We start from the raw sequence: 27,999 nt of genomic DNA, 5'->3' as shown, positions 1-27,999 counted from the left end.
TGTGGCCTTGCCTACACACCACCGCCTTGGCTTCTGTTGGTTAAGGAGAGCTACCGGACACAGAAACACTCTTCATTTTATTAAAGAAAAAATAATATTTATTTGCAATATAAACAAAGTCCCATTATTCGTTCAGGATATATATATGTTATATATGTGTGTGTGTGTGTGTGTGTGTATATATATACATATATATGTATATATACATATATATATAGGGTCACAAATTTTCCTTCATTAAGTCACAAAGCAAAACCGGCCCTCTCTAACAAACCCTCATTTGCACATCAGATGCATCTTTCTGGGTTGCTGAATGTAGTTTGTTTTTGTAAAAAATAAAAGAATTAAAAATGAAAATAAAAAAGGAGCCATCCACAGCCCAGGAAGCTGCTTGGTGAGCTCTCTCAGCCATGACATGTTCTTATGATTCACGGCCCCAAAATTCCCTGAAAATAAAACCCTCGATGAGGTAAGATGCAGTGAACACATTCTCCACTTGCTCTGAGGCTCATTCCCACCTTGTACCCTTCTCAACCCCTAAAACATCATTACGAAATAGGGGATCCCTCCCCCCTGACCCCCTACCTCCCATGGATATCACTGTCCTTTCCTCCCACTCCTCTAGCTGTCTCCTCTCCCTCTCCCTTTTCTTGACAACAGGCGGAAACAGAAACAAGTCTTTTCTTTGTAGAAGGCACGGCAGGACAGGGGTTGCTCCAGCCGGACAGTAGGAGTCGGCCTGAGTTCTGGACATTGACAGTTTGGGGAAAATAAGAGAGGTGTAAAAAGAGAAAAACTCTTGAAGTAAAGAGGGGTCAAAACAGACCCCCCCACCCCACCCTAAACTCCCATGCCTATGCCCCTATTAAGACGCCCCAGCCCCCTACCCAGGCTAAACCAAAGGGTAGCGAGTTAACATCAGGTCATCAATGGCAGTGTTCCCAGCACAGGACATTGGGTCAGACCAGAGAGCTAATGCCCTCCCTAGATCCACTGCCCAACACCAGAACTCTGTCCTTAGCCACTCCAGGTAGGATGTCTTTGAAGAAAGAATAAGGAAAGGAGGAAGATTTACAAGCCCCCCAAACCCAAAGGTAACTCAGAAGCAGTTTGCAGCTTAAGAGGCATATCCATCAATTCAGTGCAGAGTTGGGGGTGGCAGGGAAGAAGTCAAAGGGAGAAGGGGAGAGATTTACAAATGGGCATTGGCCTTTCCGACCCTCAGCGCTTCCCCTTAAAAGCCAGCAGCCTCTCAAAGGACTCAAAACATACCAGGACAATACCCCGAGGCTTCACAAATGTGCAAAACGCATTTGGTCAATCGAGACATTGGATAGTTTTTCCTTTAAAAAATGCGAAACAAAAACTGAGAACAATCTTCTCTCTCTCTCCCTCTTCTTCAAAGAGGAACGGGAGAAAATACTGGTTTTCCCACAGCCCGCCGTTGTCTGTACACATGGTCAGAAAATTACATGCCTTTTTTTTCTTTTAAAACGAGTTTGCATGCTCTGTACTCCACAGAGCTTGGCTTTACCTGGCCCCCCTCCCCCCTGACCAAAGAGTAAACTCAAGCTTGTATCTTAAAAACAAAGATAGAGAAACAAATGCCACCATAATCTTGGGGATCTTCGGGAAGGTTCCCAAGGGTGCTGGCACTTCCCAGCTTGCCTGCTGATAGTACATGTCCAGGCTTCCCACTGCAGAGGCTGCCAACAAGGGAAGAAGGGGCAGAAGGCACCTGTGGCAACTGCCCTCACCAATCACCACCGGGCGTCAGGAGGCTCAAAGCAGCCCTGGACTCAGGATATTTTCTCTTCCATCTTGAGACGTAGTAAACGCACCTTCCGTGGCTTAGGGGAAGCAAGTCCTCTTAAGGTTGTGGCCTGTAGAGGAAGGGGCCCACAGGTGATTTTCACCGGCAGCCCACGTTACGTGGTGTGTTTTGTTTTGTGAAATGCCTGAAGCTCCAGTTCCTTTGGAAGAATCCAAATGCACGCCCCCCACCCATGGGGGCCCCGGTCTCATGTAGACTCGAGGGTGTTGAGCTGAAAAAGGTTGTGATTGGTGGGTGTTGTAAAGTACAGCTGCTCACTAGGGACGCGATTGTCACAGGGGCTGCTCAGGCCCAGGGTCCTCTCAAAGTCCAGCAGCTGCCCCATGAAATTGAAGTTGGGAGAGATGTTGGACTTTTTCCTTTTTACAAAGTCATAGGCATCATTCAGAGACAGGTTCAGTTTCTGCATCAGGTAAGCCACGGTGACGGTGACGGAGCGACTGATGCCCGCCAGACAATGCACCAGGATTCCGCACTTGTTGGAGCGAGCCTCATCTGAAACAGAGGGAAGGGAGAAGGATGGACAGGTGAGTCCCTGCATCAGGAGCTGGCCAATCTCCCAACCAGGCATTAGCCTGTCATACATTCATGGGCACACAGTGACGAACTGCTAAAGGTTTTAGTGTCATCTATTCAGTCTACAAAGTCCATGGGGGATGGAGATGTGAAAAGAGTGAAAAGAGAACAAGACTTAAAAGTCTACAAGTCAGGGAACTGGGGCTCTCACCAGAAGGGTAACCTTGAGCCAGGGTAGCCAATTCCAACTGCCTTTTCCCTGCCAGTAAAATGAGCCCTGCTCTCCTTCTCTCGAAGAACTGGGGGACAAAAGGAGGCTTGACAACCATCTAGTCCAATCCCTTAATATCACAGAATAGCCAGAAGAGAAGGGACATGCTCCAAGTCAGGCAGGAAGACATTCAGGATGTATGCACTCTACATCCGGTTTTCTCTCTGTTGCACCAAAGAGCCCCATGGTCTCCAAATAAGAGAATTCGTGGAAAGCGTTTTGAATTACAAAGCATAACCTGGATTTTCACACATGTGACTTGTGTAGTGCAGGGCTCCCCCTCACAGTGAATGCTAATTACAAGTCTAAGCTCTGACCCATAAGTGCTCACTCACCCCTTCTAATCCTCAGGGACCATTTAGCTTAATAGATCCCTTGGCCAAGATCTCTCTCTCTCTCTCCATACACATGCACATGCACATGCACATGCACAACACACACACACACACAGACACACACAGACACACACACACACACACAGACACACACACACACACACACACACACACACACACACACACACACACACACACACACACACACACACACACACACACACACACACACACACACACACACACACACACACACCAAAAACAATACTTGTCTCACTACTGTAAGACCTAATCCTAAGGTTCCCTAGCTAAAGCAGCTACAACCCAGGACCCCCACCCAGCAAGGTCACTTTCCTTACTCTAGACTTATTCCAGCTTCTGGGTCTTTGTTCATGTCGTTACCTGCCCTAGAATCTACTAAGATGGCTAACAGTTATTAGTGGAAAGGCCTGCAGTCAGGTCCCCTTCCCATGCCTCGATGGGGCACAGAGGTGATAAAGCTGTCCTGGCAAAGCCTTGGCAAGGTCTATGATGGTAGGCAAGCTTTGTGCATGGACCCTGATGTCTGAGGAGCAGTCTAGCTAAGTGCCCCAGGTTTATCACCAGAAAACTGACTACGAGGTGATGAATTTCAAAAACAGCCACATGGAAAAATCATGTACTGAAGTATGGGAGAACTGGGGATCCACATTGTATAGGAAGTGTGCATAATAAAAATCATACATAGACAAGATAGCGTTCTAGAGCCAGAAGGGGGATCCTCCACGAGGTGACTGAGACCCAGAGGTCACATGAACAGTCTGAAGGTTCATACCAAGAGCAATACAGAGCAGGTCAGCATTCATCCTCAAGCCTTAGAACTCCCAAGTCAATGATCTGCCCAATCCAGGGCCTCCCAAATCATGGCCCCTGGGAGGACTGAAATGGAAAGTCATACGCCACGGTTCCAAAAATTCAATTGCACTAGTATACAGCAGGCAATGATTGGGTAGGGAGGAGTTCCTATGGAAAAGACTTGAGGGTTTGCGGGGAGGGGGGCTAAAAGCTCAAAAAAGTCAAGCCCAATATGGAAGTCAAAGATATAATGCTCTCTTAAAGCTGCAACAGTAGATTATAAGCTAGGAGGTGACGGGCACACAGCCTCTGGCCTGGTCAGACACTTCTGAGGACCAAACTTTGGGAAGAACCACCAGACATGCCCAATGAAGAGGACTGTAAGGTATACTAGCTAATATTTATATTTCTCTAATAATGTACATTTTCCAGCCACCCTGAGGTGAGGCAGCACTCCCATTTACAGATGGGAAAATTGTGGCTCAGAGAGCATGGTTACTGGAACAGCTCACACTAGTGGTGGAAGCTATGCCTAGGTTTTCCTGACTTCTAGTCCAACCAGGGCCCTTTCCAATGTATTGTACTCCCTCTCCAAGGGGCCACCTGAAGATCTTTGGAAGAACCTGGGGCTGTAAGGCCTAGAGCAGGACAGATTTGGGCAGGGGGTAGCAGGGGCATGCTGAGGGCTTACTCTGTTAGGTGCCAGAAAGGAGACCGAGTTTTGGGGGACAACAAGGCAAGTTGTCAAGAGAAAAACTTGGACATTTATGTATAATGGGAAGACTTCTCTGCCATGGGCAATCCTCACACTACAGCTGGGTAATACCCCTCACCGAAGGGATTCCAGGTCAAGTCAGCTCTCCCTGACACCCTCCCCCAGCTCAGGGCGCTCTCCTTTCACTCAGAACTTTTCCATTCATCCTCAGTACTGAGCAATGAGCACACAACTTCCTGCTCTATTTCTGTCCAAAGGGCACAATTTAGCATTTTTTATCATATTCAGATACGATGAATAAAAAACAGTATCTTGTGCTTTCACTGTTTCAGGGGAGGAGTCTTATCGGGTGAGCTTGGGCACTGCCCAGGCCTGCTCTTCCCCTGGCTCCCCACCCTGCCTGACTCGGGCTTGGGGGTCCCCCACAAGACCTCAGAGGAGCTTGGCAGATGACACAGGGTCATTCATGGGGATACTGGGTAAATGGGCCAGCCCAAGGAGCTTTCCAGACCCTCCGTTCTGACTGGAGAGGAAGGGGAGGGTGTGTGGGATGGAGGCTGTGACTGTGAGGCATGATGGACTGTTAAAGCTTTGTTCTCAAGGGCTCTGCTCTTTCTGGATCAGCCTCTTCCTATTCTCACTCTCTCCTGAGTCAGCTGACTTCCTGCCCTTTGAGTGTGTGTGAGGGCACTGTCCTCACTTGGGTCCAGACACCAGGGCTGGGAGCCCGAGGCCCAGCGACACACTCCCTGATGGTAAGCCATTTCCTCTCTCACTGGTGGTTCTTTTATTAAGAAAGCCAATACACGGAGTCCAGAAGAGCCCAGCCCCCAAAGTCCGTGGCCTCTGCACCAACTCTGCTGCTTCATGCTCACTCAGTCTGTGGTCAGACGATATAATGGAAGAGGGTAAGTATTTCTACAGTATCTACCATGTGCCAGTGCTAAGTATTTAAAAAAAAAAGCAAAAAAACAACTCTCTCATTTGATTCTCACAATGATCCTGGGAGGGAGCTGTTATTATCGTCCCCATTTTACAGGTGAGAAGACAGAGGCAGACAGAGTAGAAAGAGCAGAAAGAGATTATCCGATCTGCTCAGGGTCACACAGCTAGTAAGTGTCTGAGACTGAATTTGAACTTGGATCCATCCGCCCCTGCAGCAATGGGTCCTGTGGAGGTGGTACAGCATATTGGAAAGAAGAGGAGACTAGGAATCTGTGGACCTGAATTCAGATTCTGGCTGCTGCGCTTACTAAGTCAGTGGATTCGCATCTCTGGGTAAGTTTCCTCGTCTATCACATAAGATTGGACAAGGTGATTCAGCAAGTTCCTTAGGAGTCTAAAGCCCTCAAATTCTGTTCCGCCTTCCTAACAAGGGAGTGGGCACTCACACCGGACTAGATGGTGGATGGGCAGTGTAAAACGGCTAGATAAAGAAATAAATGCAGCCCAGGGATCACGTCTGGTGGGACGTCCTCTCACGCCTTTGATCAGCAGCCTCATGGAGGCTGAAAGAAGAGGACACCAGAGAAGCTAGGATGCCCCGGTTCAGACTCTCCCTTCAGACTGCCCCAAGCCATGATAACCTTGAGCAAGTCCTAGGGTTCATGGGAATGTAGGGCTGGAAAGGACTTGGAGAGAGCTAAGTTGAACCTCCTTGTGGTTCAGAGGCTGTCGAAGCTCAGAGGGTGAGCTGCCCACGACAGTAACCGAGATGAAATCTGAACTCAGGCTCTGACTCCAAATAACTTTGACCTCACCTTGAACTTTCTGAGTTACAAGCTGCTGACCCTTAAAACACCGATAACATCCACACTCCCTATCACACAGGGTCATTGCAAAGAAAGTGCTTTCTAATCCTCCAAGAGCTATAATAATGGGGGTAGAAATAAGACAGTAAGTACTGTGGTATTTCTTCTTTGAAGGGATGTCCTCCAGCCACCCCAGGATGATCCAAAGACACCGGGCACTCCAACCGTGCAGCTGCCCACAGAGCAGCCACTGGTCTAAATGAGGGGGCAGAGGAGGAAGAGGTTATGGCAGGGGATCTCCCCCCACCCCTAAGCCCAGCCCCACGTTCCAGCACTCCTTCTTCCTAATTCCTAGGCTCTGACACCTAAGTCCATCAAACAGTTCCCTTAGAAGAGGATGAGGTGGGTAATTCCCTCATTTCCTGTTATGAAGTCCAACTGTGGCTAGAGACTGGCACCAAAGCATCCCCAAAGCTGAGCCCAGCACAGAGTCTTTGCCCTTGGACTGGGCAGGTGCCCTCTGCCTTCCTGACTAGCTCCTAAAAGGAAGAGGAAACTAGCACTCACAAGCACCAATGGTACCAACCGTCCCCAACCTCCTTCTTCTGCCCAGCCAGTCTACACCTTGCCAGTCTCAGCAGACTCTAGATCATGGCCTTCACACCTACACCTTGGCTCCCTTCTCCTTTTCCTGGTGGGTGACCACAGCCTCAGAAACAAGTTGGTAGGAAATCGTACACATTTGGGGGATGGAGAAGGAAGACAGATCCTGGCTACCTTCTCCCACTCCTCTCCTCTGGCCCCATACATGACAGCTTGGGACAATGTGTGAGGCAGGAGGCTTGAACTCTAGCCTTCCCTAGAAGCAAAAAGTTGAGCCCAATGCTGCCCTGGCAAAGCTAAGGGAGACCTCAACTATCTCAGGCCACCACCAGGATGTCAGGAGGTGTGATAGGGAAGCATGCAGGAGGGAGTCTCAGAGGAACTGGCCAGAGTTCTAGGGGAAGAACCTGGCATCTAGCAAGGTGTTCCCTTGAGGTGACTGAGTCACTCCCTACAAGACCCAGATAGCCAGCCGTGATCAGAGAGACTGGTTACTGAACGACTTTAAAAACTCCCTCCGTCACCTATTTGCTTAACTAGTTTTTCATTCCTGAATAAGAGAAATTCTTCTTTGTATCAGATTTCCTTCCCAACTCTGACAACCTGGCAAATTCACATTCACCACATGAGGCCACTAAAGGATGTTCTACCAAATTCTACCAGGAGTCCCACGTGTGCCTTTGGCTGAGCAGATGCATCCCAGGCCTCCTGGGAGATTTTAAACAGGCAGAAGCAGACACTCTCGCCAGAGCGAGACCTCACAAGGCATGATACACCTCCGTCTGGCACTAAAAAAGGTATGATTCAGAAAGCAACACACACATACACACACACACACACATACACGTGCGCGCGTGAGTGGGAGGTTGATGAGCTGCACTGTTTTGCCTGGAGACCAGGACCAGAAAACAAGACCATGAGGCTGGAGGAGGAAGCCCCAAGACTCCTCAGTACAAGTTGGGAGCTGCCTGGTGGCAGGGGCATGGTCAGAAAGAACACATGCTCACACTCCCGCACACAGACACAGACACACAGACACAAGGACACAAACACACACTCCCGCACACTGAGACACGCACACACACTGCATACCAATGAAAGTGATGGCTTCAGGAAAGAATTGGGAGAGATTCTGACTCCAGTGATCAGAGATGGGGATCTGCTTGTACTTGAACTCCCCTCCGTGTTCAAACATGTTGGGCAGGTTGGGTGTCACATTCAGGATGTATTTGATCCCATACTTCCCCAGGACATCCAGGTTGGTGGAGTCCTTGGCACAGCCTAAATACAAGTAGGGCAGGATCTGGACAGGGAAAGCTGGCTGGTTGGAGGGGAGGGGGCTGCCATCAGACTCAGTGGCGCTGCCAGGCTCTCGGTCAGACTCTCCATCTGAGCAGTCGGAGCTGATTCGAAGGCCTCCTAGGCCCAGGACTGAAGCTGGGGGAGAGTTGCTGGGAGACGAAGTATCCAGGCTAGTCTCACAGTGCTCTGAGTACTCCGTCTGAAACTTGTTGAAGCCACCTGGGGAGAAGAAGGTGGGGGGTTAGGACATTGTCACTTGGCCTTTCTCCATCCCAACACCCCCGACACTGGTGTTTGTGAGAGTCAAGATGGCTTCTGGTTAGGGGATGATCCTAACAGACCCCTTCCCCCAGAAAAAACAAACCCTCTACTGTTTTGGTAGAGAACAAACAGTGTGGTCTAGTAGGAAGAGGCTTTGGAGTCAAGGGTCCTGGGTTCAAATCCCATCTCTGACTCCTTTGCCACGTTGGGCAATCCCAACCTCCTGGGCCTTTGGCTCCTCCCTTGTAAAATGTAGGGACTGGACTAGAGGGTCTCTGAGGTCCCTTCCAGCCCTATATTTATAATCAATCATTAAGCCAAAAAAAGTGGAATGCTACTATGAACTTAGCTATGGAGGAAACGGAACAGCCCAGCCCTGCTCATACTCTGAGCTGGGGAGACAAGACTCCAACACAAGAGAGTGTGTAAATGTTTGTCTGCACCTTGAAGACAGTCAGGACAGAGGAAGGGAAGAGGACTGTGGGCTGGAGTAGTCAAGGAAACCTTCCTGGAAGAGGCAGCACTTAAGGAGAATGGTCTGTTCCCTTTCTTACAGCATTGGAGGCAGCCAGGACCTCAGAGGAAGGTCCCCTCCCAAACCCCACCTCCCTCCTGACCGTTAATAGGAGTCAGACTATGGTCTGAGAAAAAAACAAGGGATCTATCTGTAGGCAAAAGACCTGTGTTCCAATATTCACTTTGTCACTGTGTGACCTTGGGTAAACCATGTCATCGCTCCAAGTCTCTGGTTCCTCCTCTGAAGAGGAGGAGGATGAATTAAGTAATCTCTTTGGTCCCTTCCAATTTTACAATGTTATGATCCTATGATCACCCTGGAGCAGAGGGTGGGGAACAGCTGCCTGTCTATCTATTCATTCAAACATTTATTTAGCCCCTGCTGTATACAAAGTGGAGTCCCAGAAGCTCCCAGGGCCAAGGGCCTCTGCCTCTGCTCTCTAGGGATGGGGCACCTTCTCCCAGTGGGCTGGGGTTCATGCCTCCAAGCAGGGCCAGGTGCTCCAGGAGTCTGTAGCAGCAGCAGCAGCAGCAGCAGCAGCAGCAGCAGCAGCAGCAGCAGCAGCAGCAGCAGCAGCAGCACAGAGCAGGGCAGGGCCAGGCCTCCCCTGCCTCGCCTCCCCTCCCCCGGTCCCGCCAGAGAGGCCATTTTGGAATGTTAATTGGAAACACAAGCAGTTTCCAGCCGGCTAGGCGAGGGGTAGCTCTCAGCCAAAGGGGTTGTGGGGGGGTGGGGAGTGGAAGGGTTCTCCAGAGACAAAATGGGCAGGCGGACCCCATCTGGGCAGGCGAGAACTGAAAGCTGTCTGTCAGGCCTTTGGGCATGGCCAGAGGGAACCTCTGGCCAGAAGCCTGGACTCCTGGGTCCCTTCCTCCAGCTGAAATTTTATTGTTTCTCTTGGCTTCGTAGAGTGACGGGGGAGGGGGTAAGAGTTCCCCTCACCCCCCCAACTAGCAGGCGGGTCTAGAGAGAGAAGCCCCAATATCCTCCCTCCATCCAGGGCTGCCTCCCTTCCCGTCTTTCCCTTCCCCCTCCTTAAAAAAATGAATCCCAAGTCTAGTGTGTAAGAGGAGGGTGTCCTGGCACAAGAGGGTTGGCTGAGGCCAGACAGGATTAACTGCAAACTGGCCAGAGAGAAAGCAAAGCCCACAGGAGATTCCTCCAAAGACTTGGGACTGTAGGATGTGGTGGACAGCGTGGTGGGGTGTGAGGGGAGGGGAGAAGGGTGCTCTAGGGTCTCCACCCCCCTGGAGAGACCAGGGTGACAGCCACCCCCTCCACCACCTACACTATTCCTTTTCAGCAACTGGAGGAAAAAAGCAAGGAGGGGAAAAAAGTTTGTTCCTCCCACGGAAATTGTGCAGGGAAGGGGAAATGGAGGGGGGTCCCTGCTGCGGGGGTCGTGGGGGGATGGGAGACAGGGTCAGAGAGAGCTAGCTCCTCAGCACCACCAGGTGGGGTGGCTAGGAGGGAAAAGAGGCCCCAGAGTTTTCCCCATCAGGCCCCGAGGCTTGGTGGTTTGGAGGGGTGCAGAGGGGTCTGGAGTGGGGGTGGAGGGAGACTCGGGTCTCTATTTTCCCTCTCCCATGTACCTCACCGTTTCCTAACTAATAGCAATGATTAACATGAGCATGTCCCAGCCTCCCACACCCCCAGCTTGTGAATCCTTGGAAGGCAGGGCTGTTATTTTTCCATTTTTGAAATCTCAGTGTCAAGCACCTAGGAGGTATTTAATAAATGTTTACTGAACTAAGGGCAAACTCAGCTCCCAGAAAGGCGAAGAGATAAGACGAGGCCCAGGCTGATGAGGAGGGAGGGGAGGCACAAAGGAAAGGACAGGGCTCCACAGAAGGGAGGGGACCCCGGACCCTGGAGGTTAATTAGGCTGGAGTCCAAGATAAAGAGTCCAGAGGACAGGGCCAGGGCCAGATCAGTCCCTGCGCTCTGGGTCAAATTCTGGGTTAGGGAGAAGGGGGACCTGAAGCGTGGAGAGGGACAAGCTACAGCGAAGCGTGGGCTGGGGGGGCCCTGGCATCCAGAGGGGAAGGGAGCAAGTGTGGATTTGGGAGGAGACAACACAGAAAGTGGGGTCTGGATAGGGATAGTCTGGGTTAAAGGCAAGGTCCCAGCAAGGGTCAGAATAGTCAGCCTAGGTTAGGGCAAGGGGGACAGGTCCTAGCTGGGGGGCTTGGGGGGGAGGACAGTCAGAGGTTGTGTGAGGATAGAGGGAGAAACAGCTTCTACCTGGGGAGTAAGGATAAGGATGGTCAGACCGAGTTAGGGGGGCTGAGGTGGTTCCCAGCCGGGAGGATGGTGGTCCAAGTCTGGGTGAGGATCCAGGAGCACCCCAACTCCTAGTTCCAGCAGGAAGTGGGGCTGGTCGGTGGGGCTTCGGGCAAGGGGAGGCTGGAGCCAGCATCTTGGGGAGGAGGAGGGCACCTCAGCTCCCAGCCGGGGAGGCAAGAGGGCACGGTCTGTGTGCAGGTGAGCGCCACGGGGGTGAGGGTAAGCGGTCTGGGGGAGAGCAGAGGGGCTCCGGACGGTCAGTGTGGGTGGGGATGAGGGGGAGGCAAGGAGGGTCCAGGTCCGATGTGGGCCGTGAGGGTCTGGGTGAGGAGGAGGGGGGGCAGGGGTGGCCAAGGGGTCCCCGCCGGGCTGCGGGGGGCGCGCAGACCCCCTCTGGCCCCTCCCCCTCCCCCCCGCCCCCCGGCCCGCACCTTTGAGGTAGTGGGCCTGGCACGGGGGGCGCTGCGGGGGGCACGCAGACCCTCCCCCGCACCCTCCCCGCCCCCCGGCCCGCACCTTTGAGGTAGTAGGCCTGGCAGCCGTCGTCGCGCAGCTTCTGCAGCAGCAGCCCCAGCACCGAGCTGGGCGCGCCCGGCTCCGCCTGCCAGTCGGCCGTGGCCTCGTCGTACAGCAGCACGGTGGCCGCCTTGCAGCGCGTGGCGAAGCGCTCCTTGTCCTCGTGGTTGGGGATGATGGAGCGGATGGGCAGGTTGCCCTTGCGCAGGCGGCGCAGCATCAGCCCGGGGATGGCCAGGTTGATGGCCGTCTCGATGTGGGACGACTCGAAGAGCTCGTGCGGCCGGCAGTCCAGCAGCAGCAGCGACGCGCCGCCGGCCTCCAGCTCCTCCTGCAGCCACTCGGCGCTCTTGCACGGCATGGCCACCGCCATGGGCGCGCGGGCCCGAGCTCGCATGGGCCCGGGCGGGCCGCGGGCGGGCGTGGACTGGGGCCGGGCCGGGCGCCGCCGCGCTGGGGCCGCCGCCGCCGCGCTGGGCCGCCGCTCGCGTCCTCCCGCCGGCCGCGCCTCCGCCCTCCCTGGCGGGCCGCAGCCTGACAACTTCAATTAAAAAGGGGCTCGCGGAGCGGCGCGGCGTGTCCTCCTCCGGGGGGCGGGGCCTGCGGCGGGGCGGGGCCTGCGGCGGGCGGGGCCTCCTCCGGGCGGGGGCGGGGGCGGGGCCTGCGCCCGGCCGGCCTGCGGAAATCCGCCCCGCCACACAAAAGGCTAAGAAGCCTCGGGGAAATCCACGTGAGCACCGCCCTCCCCCGCGGCTGCCAGAGGACCGAGATCAGAGACCTCCGTAGCCGCCCTTAGAAAACGTCCCGTCCCGCCCAGCGTTGAGGCGCAGCGCCCACACTGGACAGAAGAGGAAACTGAGGCCAGAGACTTGTCTCAGAAAGTCGGGGAGCGCTTGGTTAAATAAACGCGGAGCTGCCCAGCTCATCCCGGGCCACGGACCCCGCCCTCCGTTCCTCCCGCAGCCTTCAAGACCTGCTGAGCCCGCTGGCGGCGCCCGGATCGAGGCCGGGCAGCCCCCAGGCAGACCCGGCCCTTCCAGGCCTGGCGAGCTGGGCCGGGCGTCCCCCCGTCCTGAAATCTCCGTCACTCAGCCAAGCTCCCCCCCCGCCCGCGGCCTGGACGAGTCTGGAGGACTCCCTCCTCAAGCCCGGGCTGGATCCCTGTGCACACAGCCTAGCCTTTCTGCCCGCTCCGGAGCCAGACGTGGGGAGGAAGGGGAGTGACTCAGCGGCTTCCGGGGCCAGACCCCAGCTTCTCTGGCCAGAGACCTTGCCGGCCACGGAGAGGACCCTCTAGAGAGGCTGCGCGCCCTTCAAGAAGGCTTTGAAAGCTGGGGTCATGATTGACCCCAGTTTGAGGCGACACGTGACTTTCCAGAGGCGAAGGGGGGAGAAAAAACTCAAGTCTCATCCTCGCTTTATTCCTCCCTCCCTTTTTTCTTCCCTCCCTTTCAGTTTCCCCAATCTACCAATCAGTTCCTGCAGTGGGCGGGAGCGAACCGCCAGGTGTCCAATCCGAGGCCAGAAAGGAGAGGGCGTGGGGAGGTGGGGGAGGAGGGAGAACGGGAGCGAGAGTGGGCGGAGGCCGGGGGGCGTGCCCCAGCGCTGTGTATCTGATTGCCCGCTGTGGGAGCGCGGACGCCGAGGGGGCGGGCTTAAAGGAGGTGAATGGAGCGGCAGGTAGAACTGTAACAATGTGACTACGTGGGAGCCCGGGAGAGCCTCAGCACGCATGCGCAGGCCTCGGCCCGGCTGGCGCTGGAGAGCTGTCCACCGGCTCTAACGGAGCTCTAGGGATGCCGCGCCTCCGCCCTCCGAGCCGCCGGGTCGCCTGGCTGCCCCGCAGGGACGGTGCCGGATGGGGCGGGGAGAGGGACGAGAAAGGAGAGGGCAGGCGCCGCTGGTGCTGGGGCTGCCCCGCCCGGAGCCCAGGACCGGGCATCCTCCTGCCCAAACCCGCCCCCTGTCACCGCAGCACCCCGAGACTTGCCTTAGACACTCCCTGAGGCAGGGATCCCCCTCCCAGCGTCCCTGATGGGAAGTGGTCCAGCCTCTGCTTGGGTACTCCCGATGACAGGGAGCTCACTCCCCCCAGAAGAAGCCCCCCTGGGGAGTGGACTGGCGCTGGAGCTAGGGGGCAAGACCAGCTGGCCCAGAGCCTCTGGCTTCCTTCAAGCCTGAGCTGGCACCCCACCTCTGCTCCCCTGGACCCCTCCTTTCCAGCTCCTTGAGAGCAGGGGCGCACGGTAGGGTCCTTAGGACACCCTCCATGACCTTGGACTGCTTACCCTCTCAGTCTGTCAAAGGCGGGTGATGGCACACCCGGCTCACCGGGCACGGACCAGTCAGGAGGAGCCTCTTCTACAGTCCCCCGGGACCCAGAAGGACCAGTCCGATTCCTCTCCCTCACCTTGCCTGACACGCTTCAGGACGGTGATCTCGTCCTCCGAAGCCTTCTCTGCTCCTTTTACGGGGCAGTTCCCACCTCCCTGCTTGCTCTCTGAGTCCATTCCAGTTTGCCAATATTCTCCCTTAAATAGGGCACCTCGAGCTGAAGATAAATACTCCTTAGGACCTGAGCAGGGCAACAAACGGGGTTCTGGTCAGTAGAGCTCCTTGGCTTTTTAGGTTACCGCATCACACCATCTGATCGATGGGTCAACACAATACTCATTGAGGAATGTCCTCACTCCTGCTCTTTGTCTGTTCAGCCGCCCATCCTTTAGAGCGGGCACATGCCACTTCCTGGAAGCTTTTCCTCGCAGATTTTGTATTTTACGCACCATCTCTTTACTGAACTTACCATGTCATGGTGAGCTTACATAACTACTGGCGTTTCTGTGTCCTGATGGGATGACCCCCAGGGACTGTGTCTTGTAATCAAACGTATCTCCCATAACACCTAACACAGGTGTAAGTGCTTAATATGGTTGTGGCAATGGGAAAGGTTTCAAACTCACTTTTTAAGTTCATCCCACCACAGTTAACTCCCATCCCTGTCTATGTATGCTCCCTCTAACTGCCCCCAATAATGATAAACTTCTTAGGAGTTGCATGCATCATCTTCCCATATAGGAATGTAAACAGTTTAGCTGTATTGACCCTTGTGATTATTTACCTTTCACGTTTACCCTGTCATTCTTCTCTTTAATCTTGTATTTGAATGTCACATTTTCTGTCAGCTCTGGTCTTTCCATTTGGACTGCTTGAAAGTTCTGTCTCATTAAATATCCATTTTCCCCCCTGAAGAATCAGACTCAGTTTTGATGGGTAAGTTATTCTTGCTATAATCCTAGCTCCTTTGTCTTCTGGAATATTATATTCCAAGTCCTTCTATCCTTTAAATGGAAGCTGCCAAATCTTGTGTTATTCTGACTGTGGCTCCACAGTATTTGAACTGTTTCTTTCTGATCTCTGCAATATTTTCTCCTTGACCTGGAGACAGGGGCTCTGGAATTTGGCTATCATATTCTTGGCAGTTTTCCTTTGGGGATCTCTTTCAAGAGGTAATGGGTGGATTCTTTCAGTTTGTCTTCTACCATCTGGTGCTAGGATATCAATAAATTCTTGAAATATATGTAGGCTCTTTTTTTAACTATGATTTTCAGATAGTACAATAATTCTTAAATTCTCTCTCCTTGATCTGTTTTCTAGGTCAGTTACTTTTCCAGTGAGATATTTCACACTTTCTTCTTTTTTTAATTCTTTTTCATTTTGTTTTATTGTTTCTTGACATCTTATGGAGTCATTAGCTTCCACTTGCCCAGCTCTAACTTTTAGGGAATTATTTTCTTCAGTAAGCTTTTATGCCTCCTTTTCTGTTTGGCCAGTTCTACTTTTTAAGAAATTCTTTTCTTTGGTGAGCTTTTGTACCTTTTTCCATTTGGCCAATTCTGCTTTTTAAGGAATTCTTCAGTGAATTTTTGTTCCTTTTTTTCTATTTGGTCAATTCTCATTTTTAAGTTATTTTCTTCAGTATTTTTTTTGTGCACGCTTCTTTTGCCAAGTTGTTGACTTTCTTTTCATAATTTTCTAGCATCTCTCTCTCATTTCTTTCCCCAATTTTTCCTCTACCTCTCTGGTTTTTAAAAAACTTTTTTGAGCTCTTTCAGGAATTCTTGCTGGGCTTGTTTCAAAGTCAAATTTTTCTATGAAGCTTTGCTTGTAGCTGTTTTGACATCATTATCTTCTGAGTTTGTGTCTTGGTCTTTATGGTTATAGTAACTCTTTATGGTCAGGTTCTTTTTTGTTGTTGTTTGTTTATTTTCCAGCCTATTTCTTGACTTTTAACTTTATGTTAAAGTTGGGCTCTGTTACCAAGGTGGAAAAAGCATTGTCCCAAGCTTCAGTTTTTTTGTGCTGCTGTTTTCAGAGCTAGTTCTGGGGCTCTGTAGGTTTCTGATGCTTCCAAAAGGTTATGATCTTAGGAAACATATAGTCCCTGCTCTCCTGACCTGTGCTCTGGTCTTTAACTAGGAAGGGACCTTGTTTTCATGTAGCCACAAATGCTAGTCATTCCTTTTGACCCAGGAACTGAGATTATGTCCCTTGCTCCCTTGTGAGAAACCACAAGCACTCTTTCACCCTAGAACTGTGACCAGTGCCCCTGTTCCCCTGCCACCTCTTCTTTGCCTTAGGCCTGTGACTTGGAACCACATATGAGAAGTACTACAAGGTCCTGAACCCAGACCCAGCAAAAGATCCCCATAATCTTTCTGACCCATTGTTGGATCCCTTTGCCCTGTTGGCTGAGAGCTCCAAAAGCTGTTGCTGCCACTGAGGCAGTCACCTCCAAGGTCCCCGCTGGTGGCATGCTGCTCTCCTGGTCCAAACACCACACAGCTGAGACAGACCTTTCTTGCTGAGCTCCTCTAGTCTTGGACTAGAAAATTGTTTCACCTGACTTTTTGTCGGTTCTGCTGCTTCAGAATTCAGTGTGAGGTATTATTTGAAAATTGTTTGGAGGGGAGTGGAGGGGAGTTTGGGAAAGTTCAAGTGGCTGTCTCTGCCATCTCAGCTCCCTCCAAGCTCATTTCACATTAAAACTTCCTCATTTGTAAAATGGGGGCAACAATAGTGGCATTGTCCACCTCCTGGGGTGGTCCTGAGGAAAAGGTTTTGTCAATCAGCAAACATGTATTAAACACCTGCTATGTGCCAGGCACTGTGCTAATCAATGGGGATATAAAGAAAGGCAAAAGATGGTCCCTGCTCACTGTCTGATGGGAGAAACTACATGTGAACAATTACTCAAGAACAAGCTGTAGACAGAATAGATTAAAGATAATCAATGGAGGGAAGGCACATTAAGGGGATTGGCACAGACTTCCTGTAGGAGGCGATTCCTTAGCTGCAGAGGTGAGGAGGGAGAGCATTCCAGACCTGGAGTACACCCAGGGAAAAAGCAGGGAGATGGGAAATGGAGGGTCTTGTTTGAGGAACCACAAGGAAGTCAGTGTCACTGTAGGGAGTAGGGAGTGTAAGATATAAGAAAACTCGAAAAGTGGAAGCAGAAGGGAGGTTATGGAGGGCTTTGAACTCCAAGCAGAGGATTTTCTAGATCTTGGAGCCACAGGAATTTACTGAATGGGGTGAGAAATGGAGGGTGACTTGTACTTTAGGACTATCACTTTGACAGCTGAGTGCAGGATGGCTTGTCATGTGGAGAGACTTGAGGCAGGGAGACCCACTAGCAGGCTATTTCAATAGTCCAAGTATAAAGTAACCAGGACCTGGACCAGGGTAGTAGCAGAGTAAGAGGAGGGAAGTGAATTGGAGAGATGTTAGGAAGGTAAAATCAACAGGCTTTTGGGTGGGTTGGGGGGGAGGATGAGAGAGAGAGTGAGGAGTCAAGGGGAGCTTTAGACATTGGGTGACTAGGATGATAGTAGTATGTTCAAAGTACTAGTAACATTTTGTAAGCCATGAGGTACAGTATGAATGACAGTTATTATTGCTAATTATTTGTGTCTTTAAAGGGATTGGAAGTTGGCCTTTACTGATTTCAGAAGAACCTGGAAAGACTTACATGAACTGATGCCGAATGAAGTGAGCAGAACGAGGAGAACACTGTATACAGTAACGGCATCATTGTTCGATGATCAACTTTGATACTTAGCTCTCCTCAGTGATACAGTGATTTAGGAAAATTCCAGAAGACTCGTGATGGAAAATGCTTTCCATATCCAGAGAAAGCACCATGGAGTCTGAATGCAGATCAGAGCATGCCATTTTCTCTTTTTCTTTCTTGTGGTTTTTCGCTTTTCTTCTGATTCTTCTTTCACAACATGACTAATATGTTTAATACGATTGTACACGTATATTGAATCGCATGCCATCTTGGGGAGGGGAAGAAATTTGGAACTCAAAAAAACTCAAAATCTTATCAAAGTGAATGTTGAAATGTTGTTTTAATGTTAAATGTTGTTATAAAAGTGAATGTTGAATATTAAAAAATAAATAAGGAATAAAAAAAATTTTTTTTTAAAAAAGAAGTTGGCCTTAGTCCTATACTCTTCAAATGCTTCTGGGTCTATGTTCCTGAGTTAGACTCCTATCTCTGTTGCTGACAAGCTCTGACATCTTCTCTGGGCCTCACTGTCCTCACATATAAAATGAAGGAATTTGATTAGATAGCTTGCAGCTCAATGAGTGTATAGTGACCTCTGCCTCTGCCTGTCTTCCCTCTTCCTCCCTCCCCCAGCTTTCTCTCAGCCTCTGAGACTCAGATACCTACCCTCTGCAGTCTTTAGCTGCCACCCTGATGTGTAGGAATGAAGGCGAAAGAGAAGGGAGTTGGAACCTCTTTCCTATTCTGTCCTATGTGAAATCCTAGGGAACTTCTGGGGTTATGCTAGATGTACCCAAAGGTCCCCTAGTGACTAAGACAGCTCCCTCCTCGAGGCTGCCTGGGGAGCGAGAGGATGGATGTCTGTAGAAAGTCCACTGAAGAGTGAAGGTAAGGGATATGATTTGTACAATTGTTTACCAAAGTGAGTGAAAGGTCAAATTCCCCTCCTGCCTGCCTGGGGCAGGCTCTGGAAATTGTTGACCTTCCCCTAGACAGGTGAAAAATAGGAAGAGGTCTGGAGGAAGGGAGTGAGGCTGAGGCTATGTTGTAGGGAAAAGATCATCGTTTGAATTCAAAGAATCTGGTTCTGAGTTTGCCAGTGATCTGCTGTATGGTTTTGGTTAAATCACTTTGGGCTTCCCCAACTGCAAAATGGTTGTTATTATACTATCAGATGAAATACTTCACAGAGATATAGAAAAGCACTTCGTAAACCTTCAAGCACAAGAGAAATGTAAATTCTTGTTATTCTTTCTAGCCATGCTAGATCCCCCTTCCCCTCCTGTGACCTGGGCCCAGCCCTAGGGTTGAAGGTCGCTTGCTTCCTCCTCTCCCCAACCCACCCTTTAGAGAAGTGGCAGTGAGATAAATTTCAGCTAGAGGGAAAGAAAAGCTTCCTAACGATGAGAGTGGGCTGCCCGGGGAGAGCGTTGAGTTCTCCATCACTGGAGACAAGCACTTGTCAGATGTGGAAGGAATTCCTGCTTAGGCCCCCGCCAAGTCAGTTTCACCTTCGAGATCCCACAATTGGAGGACTGTGTGACTTCAGGCAAATGGCTAGCTCTCTCACAGCCTCTGTTTGCTCATCTGTAATAATGCTAACGCTCCCTCTCTGACAGGAGTGTTGTAAGAAAATCACTTGGAGTGGTCTAGAATTATAGATTCCTTAGAGTCAGGTTGGTGTGGGCCCTTGCCCATAAGGACTGTGTTGGGACTTGGAACAGGTTTCACAGAAGGGCCACAAAGGCTAGGAATGCAGAAGGTAATCAGACTTTTAATTCTCATGAAGATAGGTTCAAAGCCTAAAGAGAAAGCCTCTGGAGGTTGTGGTGGAGAGCTTGGTGGGAAGGGAACGGCAAAGAAAGCCTATGCCTGAGGTGGTGACCAGGAAACCCCCCACCCTTCCCCAGTAAAGCTGCTCCTCCAGGCTGAGAAAGAATTGGGTCAAACATAGCCCCTTGCAGCCAGTTCTGGCAAACTCTCCATCACTGACCCAAACCAGGCTCACCACACCGCTGTCCTCTGGCCACCTTCATGCTGTGCTGCCACCCCCTGCCCATGCCCCTTTCTAGCCTCCACCCCCCTTCTACATCATCTAAATCACCACTACCATTCCTGGAAAGATCATGTCAATTATCTTACAGCAACATTCACCATTCTTGTGACTATCCATGTCCAGTCACCACTTCCCCATCTGAATTGCCTCCCCTTGTTAGAATATAAACTCCTTGAAGGCAAGAATCGTCGTGGATTTCGAGCACACAATACCGCACCTAGCTGCATAGCAAGAGCTTACAGAATGCTTTTTCTGCCTTTCATTTATTCCTACTAGTCAGTACATGGGATGCCTGGGCCCAAATTGCCTTCTTTCCAGATAGCTCCTGGTTGTGGATTTTTTTATTAGTGGGAAGGGGGATGGTGAAGTTGGGTCCGGCTTAGTCTGGTTGATTTTCATCTCCGATAACATGGCACAGAGCTTTGAAGTATTGACTACTTCAGGAAATGCAGTAGAAACAAATAGGAAAGAAAAGCATGGAGCAGGGACATATTTAAAAGGAGACAGGCCAAGTGGCCATTCCCAGTGTCCAGGGCAAAGGCAGTTTCAGACAGGCCCATAGACCCTAAGTTGTTGTGATTTTAAACAAAATTATTTTCATTACAGTGTGCATTCCTGGAGGAGGAGAGTGTTGAGCCAGGGCACAAAAGAGAGAAAGTACCTGGGTTCCCTGGTTCTTAGTTCAAATCCCATCTCTGACATTACTCATGTGCCTTTGGGCCAGTCACCTGGCCCCTGGGCCTCAGTTTCCCCATGTGTAAAATGAGAGGATTGAACTGTATGGCTTTTGAGGTCTTTCAGATTTCAATCTATGGTCCTGTAAAGCAATGACTTGACTATGCCCAGTATCTTGGAGTCTTTCCCAAAATGCTTGGTAAATTGTAAAGCACTCCATGACAGCAGACTTTTTCAGATGTGGGGATGGGGGTGCTGTTTGTGAGGCAATGGAGAAGGTGGATTGGGTTCATTTTTTAAAATTAAAAAAAATTTTTTTGTTGTAGCTTGGTTTTCTTTAAAAAAAATCTTGGCGGAGCCAAGATGGTGGAGTAGAAGGATGGACTTGTAAAAACTTTCCCCCATTGCTTATAAAATACCTGTAAAAAATGTCTCTAAACAAATTCTAGAGCAGCAGAAGCCACAAAATGACAGAGTGAAAGAGATTTCCAGCCCAAGACAACCTGGAAGGCCAACAAGAAAGATCTATCTCGCTGGGCTCAGAGTGGAGCACAGCTCATCCTTGACGGTGGTGTGGCAGGTTCAGGACCAGAGCAGACCTCAGGGGGTGGAATCCCTGGCAGCAACTGTCAGATTGCTCAACCCACAAATGCCAAAGACAGCTTCAAAGGTCAGTGAGAAAGCACTTTCACCTGGGTGAAAAGGGAATGTGGTCTGGCCCCTCCTACAGCAGCCACTGCAGTAGCTGTGTCCATTTTTGGAGCCCTCTGCCTAAAGACTCTGGGGGAATGGAGCAGCTGATCTGAACCTCAGCCCTGAGTGGGGGCCCTGGGTCTAGGAGAAGCACTAGCATGGAGGAACTGGAGGCAGTTTTGGAGATGGAATTCTACTTGCAGATCCTGGGCAGAAAAGTTTTTGGTTCCTCCAAGACCAATGTGCAGGCCAGGAGAGGAGTAAGCTCCTTTCTCTTGATTGTGCCAACTTGGAAGAACTGAGAACTTACAAGTCCCCAGAGTATACCCTTCTCTTGACAAAGGACTCAAAAATCAAGTAACTGACTGGGAAAAATGCCCCAAAAAGGGGGAAAAATAAGACTATAGAATGTTACTTTCTTGGTGAACAGGTATTTTCTTCCATCCTTTTGGATGAGGAAGAACAATGCATACCATTAGAGGAAGACATAAAGTCAAGACTTCTGTATCCAAAACCTCCAAAATAAATATGCAATGGTCTCAGGTCATGGAAGAGCTCAAAAAGGATTTTGAAAATCAAGTAAGAGAGGTGAAGGACAAATTGGGAAGAGAAATAAGAGTGATGCAAGAAAATCATGAAAAGTGAGCCAACAGCTTGCTAAAGGAGACCCCAAAAAATGCTAAAGAAAATAACACCCTTAAAAATAGGCTAAATCAATTGGCAAAAGAGGTCCAAAAAGCCAATGAGGAGAAGAATGCTTTATAAAGCAGAATTAGCTAAATGGAAAAGGAGCCTCAAAATCTCACTGAAGAAAATAGTTCTTTAAAAATTAGAATGGAACAGATGGAAGCTAATAACTTTATGAGAAACCAAGAAATTGCAAAACAAAATCAAAAGAATGAAAAAATAGAAGACTGAAATATCTCACTGGGAAAAATATCTGACCTGGAAAGTAGATCCAGAAGAGACAATTTAAAAATTATGGGACTACCTGAAAGCCATGATGAGAAAAAGAGCCTAGACATCATCTTTCATGAAATTATCAAGGAAAATTGCCCTGATCTTCTAGAAGCAGAGGGTAAAATAAATATTGAAAGAATCCACTGATCACCTCCTGAAAGAGATCCAAAAGGAAAAACTCTTAGGAATATTGTAGCCAAATTCCAGAGTTCCCAGGTAAAGGAGAAAATATTGCAAGTAGCTAGAAAGAAACAATTAGAGTATTGTGGAAATATAATCAGGATAACACAAGATCTAGCAGCTTCTACACTAAGGGATCAAAGGGCTTGGAATGTGATATTCCAGAAGTCAAAGGAATTAGTATTAGAACCAAGAATCACCTACCCAGCAAAACTGAGTATAATACTTCAGGGGAAAAAATGGTCACTCAATGAAATAGAGGACTTTCAAGCATTCTTGATGAAAAGACCAGAGCTGAATAGAAAATTTGACTTTCAAACACAAGAGTTAAGAGAAGCATGAAAAAGTAAACAGGAAAGAGAAATCCTAAGGGACTTAAGATTGAACTAAAGTTGAACTGTTTACATTCTTACATGGAAAGATCATATTTGTAATTCTAGAAACTTTTCTCAGTATTTTGGTAGTTGAAGGGATTATACACACATTTATAGACAGAACACACAAGGTGAGTTGAATAAGAAGGGATGATATCTAAAAAATAAAATTAAGGGGTGAGAGGAATATATTGGGAAGAGAAAGGGAGAAATGGAATGGGGGAAATGATCTTTCATAAAAGAGGCAAGATAAACCTTTTTCAGTGGAGGAGAAAAGGGAGGAGGTGAGAAGGGAAAAAGTGAACCTTACTCTCATCACATTTAGCTTAAGGAGGGAATAGCATGCTCACTTAATTTGGTATGAAAATCTATCTTATGCTACAGGAAAGTAGGGGAGGGGGACAAGTGGGGTGAAGGGAATGATAGAAGGGAGAGCAAATGGGAGGAGGGAGTAATTAGAAGTAAACACTTTAGGGGAGGGACAAGGTAAAAAGAGAGAATAGATTAAATGGGATGCAGGATAGGATGGAGGGAAATATAGTTAGTCTTACACAACATGACTATTATGGAAGTCTTTTGCAAAGCTACTTATATATTTATAACCTATATTGAATTGCTTGCCTTCTCAGTGGGGATGGGTGGGGAGGAAAGAAGGAAGAGAAGTTGGAACTCAAAGTTTAAGGAATGAATGTTGAGAATTGCTTTTGCATGCAACTGGAAAACAAGAAATACAGGTAATGGGGTATAGAAATCTATCTTGCCCTACAAGAAAAGAGAGAAGATGGGGATAAGGGAAGGGAGGGGCATGATAGAAGGGAGGGCAGATTGGAGGAAGGGGTAATCAGAATGCGCTGTGTTTTGGGTGGGGGAAGGGGAGAGATGGGGAGAAAATTTGGAACTCAAAATTTTGTGGAAATGAATGTTGAAAACTAAAAATGAATAAATAAACATTTTAAAAAAAATCTTGATTTACCTGAAACATTTCAGAAACTATTGTGTAAAGAAAGAGCTGTGTGTTTTCAGGTGTCAGCTAAAGTTCAGACTCTCCCATCCATCCCCTTCCCTACCCTTATAGTGAAAGGGTCATGGAATTTAGAGCTAGAGCTCAGAAACCTAGTTTAAGTCACTCTTTTTACCAACAAGGAAACTGAGGCACAGAGAGACTAAGAAGTTTGTGACAGAGTTGGATTTTGAATCCAGGTCCCCCTAGACTCCATATTCAGTGTTCTTCCCCCTCTCCCATGCTCCTTCAGGCAATAAGCCTTTTTACATGAAAATCAGAACATCTGAGGGTAAGAAGCCTTAAACACTGTTTAGTCCAACTACGACCTGAAACAAGGTTCTCCCTCTACAACTAGTTGTGGAGCCTATTGGTGGCAGGTGCAACTTGAGTCCTGGGCAGTCAGCTCCTTACTTACCAGCCGTGAGCTGGCTGCCACATGTCTCTGCAGCCCCAGTCCCTCCTTTTCCTAGCAGGTTTGTGGCCTCCCTCTCTCTCTCCTTATTTCTGAACCTTTCCACCCTTTGAACTCAGATCAGAACAATTTTCTCATCATGGCTGAGCTGAGAAGCAAGGTAGTAGGTAAATAGATGGATGGATAGTTAGACATAGAGATAGATATCTAGCTGATAGAGAGATATGGATATAGATATCTAGCAGACAGATCGATCAATAGGAAGAAAGAAAAAAGGAAGGAAGGAAGGAAGGAAGGAAGGAAGGAAGGAAGGAAGGAAGGAAGGAAGGAAGGAAGGAAGGAAGGAAGGAAGGAAAGAAGGAAGGAAAGATAAGCTACCTCTATCTAGAGCCTGGGAGGCTGCTTGGTGGGATCACTCAAGGTGATCACATTCTCCACACCACCTTGGGGCCCTTCAAGCCAGGAGAAGTAGGGCTTATCTACCACTGGAGCAGTATGCTATAGTACTAAGAGCCTTGCACTGGGACTCAGGACTGGGTGCTGATAAACAGCTCTGTCCCCAAGTTCCCCTCTCTCTCTGAGCCTTGGTCTCTTGACCTGTAAAACAAAGGGACTGAACTTGATCGACTTCAAGGTCCCTTCCAGTTTGGATCACCAAATTTCAAGCAGTAGGGGAGGAGAAACAAACTGTCCTGGTTCCTTGTAGGGGAGAAATGCCTTTGATCCTGAGGCCCTGGGACTAACAACAGAGGCTCTCAGGGCCCAGGAGATGGGGCAGCGAAGTCAGCAGTCCAACCAGGCTTCTGCGGTGGATGCATACCTCTTAACCCTAGCCCAGAATCTGCCCCCAGGGATGGATGGGTGGAAGATGAGGCAGCCTCTGGGAGGGATCAGGTTGTCTAGCCAGGTCAACTTGTGCAAGAGAGATCTGGGAACTGGGAGGAATGTAGGACCGCAGATGGAGGCAGGGCAGAGTGGGTTCTATAGAGTGATCTAGTTATTTTGTAACTCCTCCTGGAAAGCTGCCTTATGGTGTAGAGATGACCCTGATGCCAGCAGAGAGTCAAGGTATAAACTGGATCCAGCCAGAGGTTGTGGGGCTAATCCCTGGCCTAAGGTCTAGGGAGGGTGATTCTGAACTATATCGTTCCAGGTGTTCACATCTCCTACCTCCTTTCAGTAAGAGCTATTGTAGAAATCTCGACACTTGGGTGTAGTTCAGGGCTGTGCTCCCTTTGGCTCCTGGTCATTCTCAGTAAGGCAGGGGCTCCCGTGGCTGCCCTCTACTCTGAAAGAGAAGCCTAACCCCAGGAATCTACATGTCCCAGCATGCTCCTTTGCCTCTTGGGCCATGTGGAGGTGGTGGAAGAAGGGGTTGGCACATCAACATGCCAGAACCTGCTAGTCAATGTGCCCAAGATGGGGGTGGCTGCCAGGGGCCTGATTTGTGGGAGGTAGGGCGTTGGCAGGGGATCAGCGGGGCTAGCTGGAAGAGCAATTTCCAGAAAGAGGGGGAAGGTCTCTTTTCCCTGGGAGCTTTGGTTCCATTTTGCTATTATATTGAGACCTGCATTACCTAGAACCCAGTTTACCTAGATCCTCAGGAAATAGGTTACTTTTTACACCAAAGTTTAGAAAACAGAAGCAAAAGATGAGAAAATCAGCTGAGGCCAGATGTTTAGTTAAACCAGTAACCTAGCAAGGCTTGCCTTGGGCCCTCTGGACATCTAGCCCTGGACTTAGAGAAGCTATGAGCTGTGAGGAAGATTGGAGGGACTGGAATTCAGAAGAGACATAGACCCAAGCCCTGCCCTCAGAGAGCTTCAGGTCCAGGGAAGATAAGGGGGAACAGATGGAGAGCTAGCAGAGGGCCCATACTAGGGGTGTGGCAGGCGCTGTTCTTATACAGTGGGAATACAAAGTCCCTGTCCTCAAGGAATTTATATTGCACTGGGGAGGTCATGTGCACACATACAAATGCACAAGACACAAAATAAAAGCAAGAACATTGGGGAGGAATAGGGAAATCTAGACCCTGCCCCAGTGAAGTCCCAGTATGGCAAGGAAAACAATCTAGGAGTGGACTTAAAGTAATGGTCTCCAAACCTTTTTGAGCATGCACTCCGTCATGTCCCCATGGGTATATATTTTATCATTTCGACATTGTATCTCTACCACCATGCAAATAATTGTGTATGTTATAAAGCATAGACAAAAATAGGAATTAAAAAGTAATAAGGTAAAGAGGAAATGATGCTAGATTTTAGGATTGATAGGGAACCAGTGGAGTTTATCAAGTAATATGGGTCAGACCTCTTTAGGAACATCTCTGTGTGTGGATGATTCAGGGAAGATGGAAGAGATTTGAATCAGGGAAGCTAATCAGAAAATGTGAGAGGTAATGGAACGAGATCTGTAGTCGATTACAACCCATCCATCCATGTCTATTTATTCATCACGCCAATGGTCCTCTTGGAAATAAAGGATGAGAAAGGCCTGCAACAACCATACAAATGAACCATACAAAATGAAAAGGGGGGAGGAGGCAGGGCCATTCTTCACTGGTCACTCGTTTTCCAAGAAAACCAGTGACATCACGAGTGATATCTTGACTCTGGTGAATTGGATTTGAGTGAGGCAGAGTTGTGCAAAACCATCAGCCTCACTCTCTCTTCCAGAGCCACCAAAGTTCAATGGCCAGGCAAAGTCAGGAGAAGTGGCAATGGCCCAGCATGAAGCACAGACTCTGCCCTCCAAGGAGTACCTGCTGTAACTACAAGGAAATCTGGAGATAAGTGGTGGGTAAAGGGGCAGGGGAATTTTCCCAATGGTACCTGTGTAACTACTGCTGGGTCAGGTGCCCAGGTAGGGGTTAGGTTATTACTGCTCAGAAGGGGAGGATGCACACGGGAGGGAAAAGGGAAAATGGGGGATAAGGTTAAGTGTAGTTGTGTTAGGGACAAGCAAGGTTGTGCTAGATATTTAACCACTAGCCCTCTCTATTAGAGAGAGAAAAACAGCTATTCGTGACGTACATTTAATCTGCAATATCAACATTTTTTCCATCCTTGTTCTTAAGTTCAGACAATCAACAAAACGAAATGAAACAAAACTCAAGCCCTGATCTGCAGCTTTTCCGATTTAGGAGGTGCAAAGGCTCACACTTTAAGTTAATTTAAGTTGGCTCATGAGCCAGTTTGAGCTGGCTCCAGCACACCCCTGGAGATGTCTCATGACTGGCTGTAATGGAGAGGATATAGAGGTCACACTCACTGGTTGGTCGATACCCCTTTGGGTCAGGTCACAGCCCTCTTGGAATCAAGTCATACCCACCTCACTTTGGAGAATAGCCTAGTAGAGGACCATTTCAAACAGTGTACAATTGTATGCCAGACAGTAAGGGTCATAGTTGATCACAGATGGACCAGTGAGGGTCAGAGGGTCAATTGCTACAGTTGGTGGTTAATCAATGCTTATTGGTTGGTTGAATGATTAACTGTAAAGACCTCCCTCCTGAAAGAGAAAGGTAGAGAGAGGGGGAATCCATTCTAGGTGGGAAGAAAGGTGTGAGCAAAGGCAGAGAGGTTGGATTAGTATGGACAGGGAGGAAGTAGGATAAATAGGGAAAGGAGGGACAGTGTATACATTGTCAAACACACAATTCCCAAGGACTGACCTAAGGTGATGCTTCTTTTTCTCTATAACCTGGACAGTGATCACTGATAGAGTGAAGACCCTGAGATATCCCCTCCCCATTCACCCTCAAGAATTCTCCATAATAATTAGCTTAGTTTTACATATGGTTTTCAAAGTGCTTTCCTCTTGGCACCTCCGT

General features: G+C 49.2%; 1 protein-coding gene and 1 long non-coding RNA gene across 2 annotated transcripts; one reads left to right on the top strand and one right to left on the bottom strand.

Moving 5' to 3' along the window:
- Positions 1-75: 75 nt before the first annotated feature.
- Positions 76-12,187, bottom strand: DUSP7 (dual specificity phosphatase 7). Its single transcript, XM_072650286.1, has 3 exons — positions 11,742-12,187; positions 7,952-8,380; positions 76-2,329 (listed from the first exon to the last, which is right to left on the bottom strand). Exons 1-3 carry the CDS (start codon positions 12,136-12,138, stop codon positions 2,022-2,024), a joined length of 1,134 nt encoding a protein of 377 aa, XP_072506387.1. The 5' UTR covers positions 12,139-12,187; the 3' UTR covers positions 76-2,021.
- A 190-nt stretch (positions 12,188-12,377) lies between these two features.
- On the top strand, positions 12,378-18,232 carry LOC140531230 (uncharacterized). The gene is made up of 2 exons (XR_011976303.1): positions 12,378-16,682; positions 17,720-18,232. It is a non-coding gene; the product is annotated as an uncharacterized lncRNA (long non-coding RNA).
- Positions 18,233-27,999: the final 9,767 nt, after the last annotated feature.

The sequence above is a fragment of the Notamacropus eugenii genome, chromosome 1 (genome assembly GCF_028372415.1).
Source record: "Notamacropus eugenii isolate mMacEug1 chromosome 1, mMacEug1.pri_v2, whole genome shotgun sequence".
NCBI classification, from domain to species: Eukaryota; Metazoa; Chordata; class Mammalia; order Diprotodontia; family Macropodidae; genus Notamacropus; species Notamacropus eugenii.
The sequence above is the reverse complement of the archived record's forward strand: the minus strand, read 5'-3'. Positions and strand labels throughout refer to the sequence as shown.